The sequence below is a fragment of the Somniosus microcephalus genome, chromosome 3 (genome assembly GCF_052327205.1).
Source record: "Somniosus microcephalus isolate GS21.2 chromosome 3, FLI_Smic_1.0, whole genome shotgun sequence".
Taxonomy (NCBI): domain Eukaryota; kingdom Metazoa; phylum Chordata; class Chondrichthyes; order Squaliformes; family Somniosidae; genus Somniosus; species Somniosus microcephalus.
In genome coordinates this window covers 19,352,581-19,366,128 of record NC_140989.1, presented here as the reverse complement: position 1 = coordinate 19,366,128, position 13,548 = coordinate 19,352,581, and the positions used below count along the sequence as shown (strand labels likewise).

At 45.7% G+C, this 13,548-nt stretch overlaps 1 protein-coding gene across 1 annotated transcript in view; it reads left to right on the top strand.

Moving 5' to 3' along the window:
* Positions 1 to 13,548, top strand: part of vta1 (vesicle (multivesicular body) trafficking 1) — a 215,010-nt gene that overhangs the window by 95,446 nt on the left and 106,016 nt on the right. The window contains 1 exon segment of the mRNA XM_085979250.1: positions 9,650 to 9,777. Within this exon segment, the coding sequence (XP_085835376.1) occupies positions 9,650 to 9,777 (128 nt within the window).

Below are 13,548 nucleotides of genomic sequence, written 5' to 3'. Positions count from 1 at the left end.
TTCCAAGTGCTCTGCTATTACATCTTTTATAATGGACTCTAGCATTTTCCCCACTACCGATGTCAGGCTTACCGGTCTATAATTTCCCGTTTTCTCTCTCCCCTTCACAGCTTGAACACAAATTCCAGACTGGCAATGCATTGCTGCACCATTGGAGGTGCCGTCTTTCGGATGAAGCGTTATGCCGAGGCTCCGTCTACCCTCTGAGGTGGGCGTAAAAGATCCCATGGCACTATTTCAATGAAAAGCAGGGGAGTTCTCCCCAGTGTCCTGGGCCAATATTTCTCCCTCAATCAACATCACTAAAACAGATTATCTGGCCATTATCACATTGATGTTTGTGGGAGCTTGCTGTGCACAAATTGGCTGCTGCGTTTCCTACATTACAAGAGTGACTACACTTCAGAAAGTACTTCATTGGCTGTAAAGCACTTTTGGATGTCAGGTAGTCGTGAAAGGCGCTATATAAATGCAAGTCTTTTGTTTTTATTCATCACAGCCAAATGCAAAAACTGCCCCTCGTTTGACTGTCGCGCACACAGGCTTTCCAGCAAGGGGTCGCTGGGAAGTGGTTTGGAGCGAGAACCTGTGTGGATTCCTACACTCACCCACTCCAACCCCCCCCCCCCCGCAATGCACCTCCCCAGCCCAGCAATGCTAAGTGCAGTTGTAGTCCTCCTACCACCTTCCCGGCTAAGAACAGCAAGCTCGGCACAGAGCTGAAATCACGCCAGCTTTTGCGTTTAATTAATAAGTGTGTAGCCTCTTCAATAGATGTTTTGAGTGACCCGTTATCGACTGTAACTGAAAAGCAAGGAGTTAGTGCACCTGCGATGAATTGGAATTCTGTAGCTGCGAATTATCAGGCTGCTGAAAATTCAAATGCTGGTTATCTGGTACGAGCTGTCAATGGGTATAATAAACTGGAGATCTTTTCGAAGCTGCTGGCGCACATTCTTGGAGGTTTTAGTGCTTCAGGAATCCAAAGCATTGCTGCCACGGTTAGAATAATCTTGACATTTGAGCAGAAGGACAAAAAACAATACCTGCATTGAGAAGAGCGAAATCTTCCTACTCCACAGTTACCTGTCCAAGTATGCTGGTATTACTGGACTGGATCCAGACGCTGGGCTTGAAATGCCAACAAAACATAACAAGAAATAGGAGCACGAGTAGGCCATTTGGCCCTTCGAGCCTGCTCCTCTAGTAATTAAGATCATGGTTGAATTTCTACCTCAACTCCACCTTCCCACATTATCCCCCCCCTTGATTCCCTTAATACCCAAAAATCTATCGATCTCTGTCTTGAATATACTCAACAACTGAGCTTCCACAGCCCTCTGGGGTAGAGAATTCCAAAGATTCACCACCCTCTGAGTGAAGACATTTCTCCTCATCGCAGTCCTAAATGACACTTGACACCCCTTATTCTGAAGCTGTGACCCCTGGTTCTAGACTCCCCAGCCAGGGGAAACATCCTCCCAGCAGGAGAAGGAAAGCCTAGCGGGAGTGTTTCTGCTCAACGTGCTTCCTCACCCCCTCCTCCCCCCTTGTATTTGGAGGAAGGAGATTCAAGAATATTTTTTCGGAATGTCAAATTTCTCAGCCCGGTGGAGAGCTGGCATGTTAGGCGTCCTTGAAGCTTTCCTAGAGAGGCTTCACGAAATGCAGTCACAGCTGTGACTGAGGACAGACCTGGGAGATGATATGGAGCCTCTCGATCCCAGGAAAACCCTCAGATGGCTAGTTTTGTGCATTTTTTTTTAATCAATTTTTTCTTCATTTTTTTCCAATATAAGATGTGGGAGCACTTCAAACAAAAAGTACCCCCAGACTATACTCTCTCATCAACACTAATTTTTTTCAATTGTTTGCGTATTTTTCCTGATACTTCGCTGTCACTGACCTTTTCATTCCTCTCTCCTTCCACTCGAGCATTGATGTCCTCTTCGGTTCCAGTGCCTGGTTCTTGCTTTCAGGGCTCTTTTCTCTTTGCCCCCTTTCTCCCTCCTGCTCCGTCTCCGTTTGTCCACTGCCCTACGTACTCAATGACTGAGCCTATGTACATGAGCACTATAGAAATGTAAGTTATACTATTCAGTGGCTGCCTTCTGCTATCATACTAGCTCACTGCAGCTAGTCTAAATAAGGTCTGAGATGAGGTCGACTTCTGCAGAGTAGGACTCGCTTTGTTCCACTTTTTTACACACACACGCTCTGTCCCTGTCCCTCTGCTTGACTGTCCAACCTGTAACCAGCCCCTGTAGCTGATATCTATTGCAGTAGGAGCCTGCTCTGCCATTCAATAAGATCATGGCTGATCATCTACCTCAACTCCACTTTCCTGCCCTTTCCCCATATCCCTTAATTCCTCTCTAGTCCAAAAATCTAGCGATCTCTGTCTTGAACAGCAAAGGACACCTTGTAATCCAGCGGAATGACAAGTTCAGTGTGTGTTTACTCTGCTTCCTAGGGGCTCGAGCAAGACCGAAGGTAGTGAATCCGGTTCATGTGTAACGCCTAGTCCGGGAATTTCCTTGGAGCCGCTCCCGCTCCGCCACCGTTTGTGCGCGTGGATGGGGGTGTCAGCCGCATCTCCGCCAAAGTTACAGCGGCAGAGCTCCGAGGAAATTCCCAACTCGAGCATATCTCGTTCGTTAAGTTGTTACCAGTAGTGGAGTGTTTGTTTAGCTCAGTTGGTGGCATTTACTCCTCTGAGTCGGAAGGTTGTTACTATGAGCCCCAATCCAGGAGGCACGCCCGCTGGCGTTGCCAACTCTGATTGGGCATGTTCCTGGAGGTTCCATCACATGACCCCCTGTCTCCAACTGCCCCACCCCCACACTCCCGCCATTGGTCGGCCAACACATCCATCCTCACGCCGCACAGCCTTCCCCCGCCAATTGGAAAGGGAACAGACTCATTGGATGGTTCTTAAATGTCAGTCAAACAGCCTTTTTCTTCCCATCGCCACATTTTTTACAACTAATAAACAGAAGTGTTCAAAGAAAATGAGGGGGAAAAAACACACTTTTTTAATGACCCCTCTGATTTTTCTCCCAGTGTCCTGGAGATGAATCTTCAATTGCTGGAGACTGAAGGGTTGGCATCTCTCAGTCCAGCGGGCCACTGAGGGAGTGCTGCTTTTTTTGAAGCTACTGTCTTGTGGACCACACTCGAGTCATCAGTCCAGGATACTCCGGGGCTGATGATTTTTCAAACGGTGTATAGTTCCAGCGCATTGTTGGTCTTGGATCTGCAAGACGGTCTTCCCGGCCATCTGCAGAGCAAATTGCTTCATTTCAATGCGACTTGCTTGGGAATTGCTTGCTGAGAGACTTAAAGTCTTGCATTTTTGCAGCACCTTATTAACAGAAACAAGGGGAAAAAAACAGTTCAAATTATATTTCAAGGGGGCACTGATGGCAAGGCTCCCTCTTTGAGATACATTTTGTGAAGTCGGATCCAACTTTCTAGTGTATTTCATTGCTTATTTTGACCTAATATTTCAGCACCTTACTGAACTGAGGGATGATATAATGGTGATGAAAGGCTTGTGGAGCCTGTGCCAATTTTTATTATTTCTAAGGTTCAAATATCTATCCTCTGGATAGTTTTCCTGAATTCCTGGTGGTTAAGGTTGGTAACCTGCCCAAAAAAGGTGATTTTCCTATATTTTAATTGCACAGGCCAAGAAGTCTGGCTATTGATTGTTTTTTCTTTGCACTGGAGCATAAAACCCCTGGGGTCTATATTGCCCGGCCCGGTTAATTCACTACTGCTCTCGCCTCTCGATGAGACCCCGCCATCTGCAGCCACATAGTCTCTCTTTGCATAATCTTTGCTTTACTTGTTCGCACGATTTCCCTGCTGATCATCAGTGCCGCCTCACTGAACAAAGAGGGGTGGCATCTCGTACAGTTACTGTAGAGAATGTTCTCAATATAGGATCAGTGATACCTGGCAACGAGCTGGCAAGCCATCGTTCTGTGATGTTCTGTCCAAAGCCCTAAGAATGAAGCTTGAGTTATTCAGGCTGCTGTTACCCAAAGATTAAATTATTACCTTAAACTTGCAGCCAGATGTTAAACATTTTAGATCATTTTCAAGCTATTTTTTTTTATGTGCATCAGTGAAGACCTCTCTTCTAAGCCTTCTAGCGACAATTTTAAATTGGTGACCTCTTGTCATTGAATCCCTGACCAGAAGAAATAGTCATTCCCTCTCTTCACCCAATCAAAGCCATTCATGAAAGAAAAAAAGAAAGACTTGCATTTCTACAGCGCCTTCACGACCTCAGGATGTCCCAAAGCACTTTACAGCCAATGAAGTACTTTTTGAAGTGTAGTCACTGTTGTAATGTAGGAAAAGTGGCAGCCAATTTTCGCACCGCAAGCTCCCACTAACAGCAATGTGTTAATGACCAGATAATCTGTTTTTTTTTAGTGATGTTAATTGAGGGATAAATATTGGCCAAGACACCAGGGAGAACTCCCCCTACTCTTCAAATAGTGATACCGGATCTTTTACGTCCACCTGAGAGGGCAGACGGGGCCTCGATTTAATGTCTTATCTGAAAGACAGCGCCTCCGACAATGCAGCACTCCCTCAGCACTGCACTGGGGTGTTGGTCTAGATTTTTGTGCTCAAGTCTCTGGAGTGGGACTTGAGACATGATTTAAAGAGAAGCCAGATTAAATCTCCAGCAGAAGATAATGAATGTCAGCTCGTTATTTATCAATTTGTAATCGAGCACCAACCTGTCCTCGCCTGACATTCGCATGCATTCCCTTTCCAGCAAGAGTTACTGAATAGCTTTTCGGAGTGGGAACACTGGCTGATACTGTTTTCCCCTCTCCAAACCCAGGGGAGCGATTGAAGCACACCTGCTTCATACCCTACCTCACATCACCTAACAACCTCATGCAGTATATTTGGATATTCAAAAGGCGTTCGATAAGGTGCCACACGAAAGGTTGTTGCACAAGATAAGGGCTCATGGGGTTGGGGATAATATATTAGCATGGATTAGAGGATTGGTTAAAGGACATAAAACAGAGAGTAGGAATAAAGGGTTATTTTCCAGTTGGCAGGCTGTTACTAGTGGGATTGTGCAAGGATCAGTGCTTGGCCCTCGGCGGTTTACAATCTATATTAATGACTTAGATGAAGGGACCGAGTGTAATGTATCCAAGTTTTCTGACAATACAAAGATAGGTGGGAAAGATAAGCTCTGAGGAGGACACAAAGAGGTTGCCAAGGGAAATAGACAGGTTACGTGAGTGGGCAAGGTGGCAGCAAATGGAGTATAATGTTTGGTAGGAAGAATAGAAAATCAGAATATTTTTTAAATGGTGAGATACTATTAAATGTAGGTGTTCAGAGGGATTTATGTGTCCCTGTACACACAACACAAAGTTAACATGCAGGTGCAGCAAGCAATTAGGAAGGCAAATGGCATGTTTGTCTTTATTGCAAGAGGGTTGGAGTACAAGAATAAGGAAGTCTTGAAGCAATTGTACAGGGCTTTGGTGAGCCCACACCTGGAGTATTGTGTACAGTTTTGGTCTCCGCACCTAAGGACGGATATACTTGCCATAGAGGGGGTGCAACCAAGGTTTCTTCACTCAGGGCTGTGAATCTTTGGAATTCTCTACCCGAGAGTGCTCTGAATGCTCAGTTGTTGAGGATATTCAAGGCTGAGATCGATAGATTTTTGGACTCTAATGGAATCAAGGGATATGGGGATTGGGGGGAGAAAGTGGAGTTGAGGTAGAAGATCAGCCATCATATTGAATGGCCGTGTGGCCTACTCCTCCTATTTCTTATGTTCTTACCCACAGACTGGGATTATTTTGATTCTGTGTCACAATTGAACAGTAGCTTTTATCAACTGAAATACGAGAAAAAAAATTGTGCTCTTGCGACAATACAGCGCATTAGAAGATGCTGCATTTAACTCCACGATCTACTAATTCTGCTGTAAAATATGTCAAACCGTGCAAGCAGTATTGAACCTTTGAGCACTGAAGGGTCTGTTCAGCTGTCGAAAAAATGCACGCTTGGACCCTGTAACACTTGTGATGGTTAGAAAGAAGAGCTTTGTAAGAATATACAGAACCTTTCTTAATTAACTACCTTCCAGGAATTAACCTTTGTGAACATTTTTTTTTGATTAAAAAGAAGTTTCTTTTTTTTAATGATAAAAGAAAGACTTGCATTTATATCGCACCTTTCACGACCACCGGACGTCCCAAAGCACTTTACAGTCAATGAAACACTTTTTGAACTGTAGCCACTGTTGTAATGTGGGAAATGCGGCAGCCAATTTGCGCAGAGCAAGCTCCCACAAACAGCAAAGTGATGCTGATTGAGGGATAAATATTGGCCAGGACATGGGATAACTCCTCTGCTCCTCTTCGAAATAGTGCCATGGGATCTTTTATGTCCCCCTGAGAGCGCAGACGGGGGCCTCGGTTTAATGTCTCGTCCGAAAGACTGCACCTTCGACAGTGCAGCGCTCCCTCAAGCGCGACAGTCATATAAGAACAAAGATGGCACCGTAGTTATTTATTTCAACAGGAAATCATCATTTATAGTTAACCACTGGTGTTATGCTTGAGCTTTCCGTCAAAAAAAAAAGTATAGTTGCATACTTTATATTAGTAAAAACTATGTTGAAAATTTCTCTCACCTCCCACCTGGGTGCCATTTCCAAGGCGGGGCTCTGAAACCTGATTAACCACTTGTCCCAGGTTGGAATCATTGAGACACAGACAAGCTACTTTTATATCCGAACAATGATGTGCAGTTAAAGACCCATTGTCCATCGAGCCTGTCCCATACAATCGTGATACCTTGTGCATCACAATGTAAACACACTCCACCCCAATCAAAACCATGTGATCTCTTGGGAGAAGCAAGAAAACAGATTAAGAAAACCCAGGCCAACCTGGGGGGGGGGAGAAATTGGGAAGTTCCTCTCCGACCCATCGGGGCGATCAAAACTAGTCCAGGAGGTCACTCTGGCCCTGCAGTACCTACCTGCTGGAAGAGCTGATCTCCGCCCCAGTCAGAAACAGGTCCAGCTCTCGCTTGAAGCGATTCAGCATCCACCACACGAGACGGCAGCCTGTCCCAGAAGTCCACTATTCTCTGGGAAATGAACCACCTCCTGACATCTAACCTAGATCTGGCCTTGTACAACTTCAATTTACGACCCCTGGTCCTCCCTAACCTCTTTAATTAATTGGAATATGTGCTGAAAAAGGTTGCCAGAATTTTGAGAGTTCCCTCTGGAGCTTGCAATTCCCTTATTATTCCAGCAGTCAACTTTCTAGCAGCTCCAAAATAACACGGCAAATGGCATTTTTGGATCCGATAGTAATTCCACATCTGTTAATATCTAAACGGCCTCATTTGAATGGTAGATCTTTGTTGAGTGACTCCTCTTGAAGAACCCAGGAATGAAGCCATCTTATGTTTTTCACACTGACCAAGGATTTAAAAACCACGGGGCTGTTAAAAATCCAGACCTTCGAAGTGAATCCAATACCATATACATGGGTTTTAGCCAACGAGATATTTCTGGAAAGTGAAGGAGTACTAGGGATGTGGTGAGAAGGTGCTTTTGAAAGAGATTTAGTCAATTTGTCTCTTTTTCTGGGACTATCTAAAGGCCCAAACATTGCTGACAAAATGACGGCGAGGGCAATGGCACTCGCCATTATTTATATGCAAATGCCGCAGCAACCTCAGGCGAGGACAGATGCAGAAGTAGCTGTCCGAGATAGGCCGAGCCGCCCTTAGCTTCGCGAAAACGGAATCTCGCTGTCCATTCACATGCAATGAGCAGCGTGAAGTTCCTGTACTTGCATGGTAGATAGGAACTAAACTCGCCACAGAAAGTCGGGGCTTGTCCACTTCAGCCTAAGTACCCTTTTAACAGAGTGATGAGTGTTAATTACTGACAGTCAACCGCACTGAATATTCATCGTTACAAGCGCGGAGTCTCATTCCTTCATGTTTAAATTGTTGGAGATTTTTTTTTAATTTGACTTTTTTAAAACTTTTTTTCTTTCTGTCTCTCTCTTTTTATCTTAATTAATCCAATCTTTCTTTCCCTCTCTCTTTCTCTGTCAGTACCTGATTTGACATTGAATTCACTATTCTAACTTGCACCTCTTTGTTCTTCTTTGTTCAGACCTTACGCTGTTCATTTCACAATTCTTCAATCTGATTGGTTGAGGAGATGCACAGTTGCTTGCCCTGTTCACTCAGATCCCAGATGCCCTGTAGAGGGCGCCGCACCATTTCCATCTCCAACTCACAGGGCAGAATATTGGCCCAGAAATTCGGGTCGGGGACTTCCCGCGGGTACAAGCCCCCGACCTGCACTTACCTTGCACGCTGGTCGTTGAGCTGTGGGCCCGCGTGGAATTCCGATCCTGGGCCTCCTCCAACTGCCGGCGTGCAGTGCTTGCGTATCCCAGGGGCGCAGTTAGTTCGAAGCGTCCCCTGGGTTCACGTGGGCCATGGAGAGCCAATGGTAGCAGGGAATGCTTCATTCATAAGTTTGACAGGAAGAGCTGTCAAACCTATAAATACTACAAGCCCCAAAACATCACTAAATCTTCAAATAAATTTTTTAAAAACATCACATTTTTAAAATAAACTATAAATTACATGAAATAACTATTTTAAACAATAATTTAAATTTTTGAAAAAAATAATTTTATTTTCTAACAGGGCTAAAAATAAACTTACCTTTAAAGTATTTAAAAATAATAAACCTGTGGAAAAAATGTTTTAATTTTAATTAATTCACCACTTACCTTGTAAAAAGCAGGCCTTGCGACTGCTTTTTACATGTCTAACTTCTGGAGACTTACCCTCCCGGGAAAACCTGCACAAAAAAAAAGTAAGTTCGATGCGCACGCACTGCCTCTCCTGCGCATGCGTTCGACTTCTGAACCCCTTCTTTCAGGGGAACGGAAGTGCCGGTTTCCCGCGCATGCACGAAACCGGCACTTCCATTGGGCTTACGGGTGAGTACCCCGTGCATATTCACCCGCGGAGACCCGAATTTCTGGGCCATTGTCGACATTAAACGGGCAAGGACAAGCCTAACTATGTTCGTTGGCCTGCCATTGCAATTTTTGGGCCAATGTCTGTCTGCAAGTTAAGTCCTTGCCTTGCTTTTTCAGGTTCCTTGGTCAATGAGGAAATTCTAGTCCTACCTCTCAAAGCATTTTACAACCTTTTCTGTCCTCTATATTGGATGGAGTATTTTTCCTCCTTTTAGAATATTAACAGTCCAGGTTTAAATCCAGCTATTCTCTTTATATTGCGAAGCCACGGTGAAAGGCCAAGAGTGCAAGCACTACCACAGTTGAAGAGAATAGGAGAGAAGACGAGATAAATCGGGAAGCGTTGCTGAGGTGACGCCAAGCGGTTGATGTTTCCGCACCATGCTGAAAGGAAGCGTTCCACTCGGAAACATTTGATGGTGCCGACAGTCTTTCTTTTCCCCCCCCCCTCGCCACCCCACCCTCAAAAGAAGATGTTATTGCATCATAACATGCTATAAAATATGTTATTATATCATTGTGATTAAATCCTGCTGCTATTTTTTTGGTCTCCCTTTCAGATGAAGAAACAGTTGGGAGACAACGAATCAATTACTCAAGATGTGGTGGGGAATGCCCACATCGAGAACTATGCCTACAAGATGTTCCTGTATGCAGATACTGAAGATCGTGCAGAAAGATTTCACAAGTGAGTCCACCAATATGTTTTTTTTTAATGGTGAAATTCTGGTATAACATCGTGACGTAGCACGGGGTGCAATATACCAATGGGTTGCAGTAACCAGATGAGGCTTCTCTTCCAAGGCTTGTAACATCACTGCCCATAGGTATTCTGCGTTGTCACTGATGCTATGAGGAATGACAGGTTTAAAGTTTGAGTGTAACTGAGTGGGAAATAGGTTATCAGAATTCCTTTTAAAAATCTGTTCTTAAAGGTATTCTTACCTCAGGTGAGTGCCGCTAATGGCAGACATTCGGTCCTCTCTCTCTCTCTCTCTCTCTCTCTCTCTCTCTCTCAGAGGCACATGGCAATATAATGGAGGAGATGGCTAGAGTTCTCATAGACTCAGATTACCATAGGTCTTTCCATCTGTTGGTGAATTAAATGCCTCTCGTTCAGGCTCACTTATACGCACAAAGCCGGTTCCGTGCTTGTGTCGTTGAAGGAAACGGCGTCATGGTGCAATTACGCAGATGCAGAGATGAGCGTTCTGTCGATTACAGACCCGCATTCTCTGCATGTGCCGTGATGTGCCATTCTACATCCCGCACATTTGCCTCCAGCAGACCCACAGGGAGACCAGTGTCACAAGGGAAGTAATCGCACTTTCAATGGGGAGGGCAGCGCTGAGAGGAGGTCATGGGGCATTTCCCTGAGGAAAAAGTCAAAGGGCCTGAAGAATTGTTCTTTATTGCATTGCACGCTTGTAAGAAACCTGCTGGTTTACTGCCCGGTTTCAATAGTTTCCAAGAGCCTCGCACTAGCTCTTGGCCCAGACGGCAGGTTGGTGGGTGAGTGACCTGTGCTCAGACCTTCTATCAATGATGCTGTGAAGCCATCTACTTACATAGATACATAGAAGATAGGAGCAGGAGTAGGCCATTCGGCCCTTCGTGCCTGCTCCGCCATTTAATGAGATCATGGCTGATCCTTTAATTCAGTATCCCGTCCCCGCCTTCTCTCCGTAACCCTTAACCCCTTTTGCCCGTAGAAATATATCTAATTCCCTCTTAAATATATTTAATGAGCTGGCGTACACTGCCCTCTGTGGCAATGAGTTCCACAGGTTCACCACTCTCTGAGTGAAGAAATTCCCCCTCATCTCTGTCCTAAATGGTTTAGCCCTTATCCTTAAATTATGTCCTCTAGTTCTGTTTTCACCCACCAAGGGAAACATTCCTTCTGCATCCAGTCTGTCTAGACCTGTCAGAATTTTATACACTTCTATGAGGTCCCCTCTCAATCTTCTAAACTCCAGTGTGTACATCCCTAAACTACATAGTCTCTCCTCATAGGTCATTCCCGCCATTCCTGGTATCAGCCTGGTGAATCGCCGCTGCACCCCCTCCATGGCAAGAACATCCTTCCTCAGATGAGGCGACCAAAACTGTACACAGTACTCGAGGTGTGGTCTCACCAGTGCCCTGTACAGCTGCAGCAAGGTATCCCTGTTCCTGTATTCTAACCCTTTTGCTATGAAGGCCAGCATACCGTTTGCCTTCTTGACCGCCTGTTGCACCTGCATGCTCGCCTTCAGTGACTGGTGTACAAGAACACCCAGGTCTCTCTGTACTTCCCCCTCTCCCAATCTATTGCCATTTAAATAATAATTTGCCCTCCCGTTCCTGCACCCAAGGTGGATAACTTCGCACTTGTCCACATTATAGTGCATCTGCCATTTATCCGCCCAATCGCCCAGTCTGTCCAAATCGCTCTGGAGCTTCCTGGTCTCTTCCTCTGAGCCCACCCCACCTCCTAGTTTAGTGTCGTCTGCAAATTTGGAAATGCTGCATCCGACTCCCTGATCCAGGTCATTAATGTAAATTGTGAACAGCTGGGGGCCCAGGACAGATCCCTGTGGTACCCCACTTGTTACTGCCTGCCATTCAGAAAATGAGCCGTTTATTCCAACTCTCTGTTTTCTATCTGACAGCCAGTTCCCTATCCACGCCAAAACTTTCCCCTTTATCCCATGAGCCTCAATTTTCCATGCTAATCTTTTATGTGGGACCTTATCGAAGGCCTTTTGGAAGTCCAGGTACACCACATCTACTGGCTCTCCCCCATCTATTCTACCAGTTACTCCCTCAAAAAATTCCAATAGATTAGTCAAGCACGATTTACCCTTTGTAAATCCATGTTGACTCTGTCCTATCCTGTCCCCATTTGCTAAGTGCTTGGAGGTACATGGGAGGGTTCCATGACTTAGCTCCCTTCGATGTTGGTGCCCCTGCACAGTGTTGGAGCCAAGACTGAGAATTGGGAGTGTAGGGGAATTAAATCCATGCTCTACCACTGCAGCGGTGCATCATTCTGTGAACACGCTGCACCACCAACATTAACAATGATTATTAACGTGCTTTAGGCTTTTTTTCTGTATTTCTGATTTTTGGAGAGGGGAAAAAAATGAATATTTCTCATTGGAGCCTCTGCAGCGCTTTGGGACATTTGATTATGTAGTGCATAAGTTGTTCTGTCGCTGATACCAACTGTCTGGTAAAACCAGACTTTTATTTGAATTCGGGTTTCTTGGCTTAATTTTTAAAAGATGTATCGCTGTACCTTTCTAATAACCATTGAGTGAATGATAGTCAACTGAGTCAAGCTGACAGAAACATAGAAACATAGAAGATAGGAGCAGGAGTAGGCCATTCGGCCCCTCGAGCCTGCTCCGCCATTCAATGTGATCATGGCTGATCATCCAAATTCAGTACCCGGTCCCTGCTTTCTCCCCATACCCCTTGATCCCTTTAGCCTTAACAAATATATCCAACTCCTCCTTAAATATATTTAATGTATTGGCGCTTCTTGACTTCTGATACTGGCCTCTGTGTGGTCGATAGAATGAGAATGACAAATTGCATTTATGTTTGAATGTAGAAAACATCCAAATGTGCTTTATTGGGGAGGGTGGAATAAATTAAAGACTTGCATTTCTATAGCACCTTTCACGACCTTAGGACGTCCCAAAGCGCTTTACAGCCAATGAAGTACTTTTGAAGTGTAGTCACTGTTATAATGTGGGAAATGTGGCAACCAATTTGTGCACAGCAAGCTCCCACAAACAGCAATGTGTTAATGACCAGTTAATCTGTTTTTGATCTTTTACATCCACCTGAGAGGGCAGACAGGGCCTTGGTTTAACGTCTCCTCTGAAAGACAGCACTCCCTCAGCACTGCGCTCCCTCAGCACTGCACTCCCTCAGCACTGCGCTCCCTCAGCACTGCGCCCCCTCAGCACTGCGCCCCCTCAGCACTGCGCCCCCTCAGCACTGCGCCCCCTCAGCACTGCACTCCCTCAGCACAGCGCTCCCTCAGCACTGCACTCCCTCAGCACTGCGCTCCCTCAGCACTGCGCCCCCTCAGCACTGCGCCCCCTCAGCACTGCACTCCCTCAGCACAGCGCTCCCTCAGCACTGCGCCCCCTCAGCACTGCGCCCCCTCAGCGCTGCACTCCCTCAGCACAGCGCTCCCTCAGCACTGCGCTCCCTCAGCACTGCGCTCCCTCAGCACTGCGCTGCAGTGTCAGCCTAGATTTTTTTTTTCGTGCTCAAGTCTCTCAAGTGGGACTTGAACCCACAACCTTCTGACTCGGGCAAGAGTGCGACCAGCTGAGCCACGGCTGACACACACAGGTGCACACACAATCCGTGTTTTGAGAGTTAGGAAAAGGTAGAATGGATGGGTCTTGAGAAGACTTTAAAGTTGGAGAGAAAAGTGGAGGGACAGAGAAGTTTA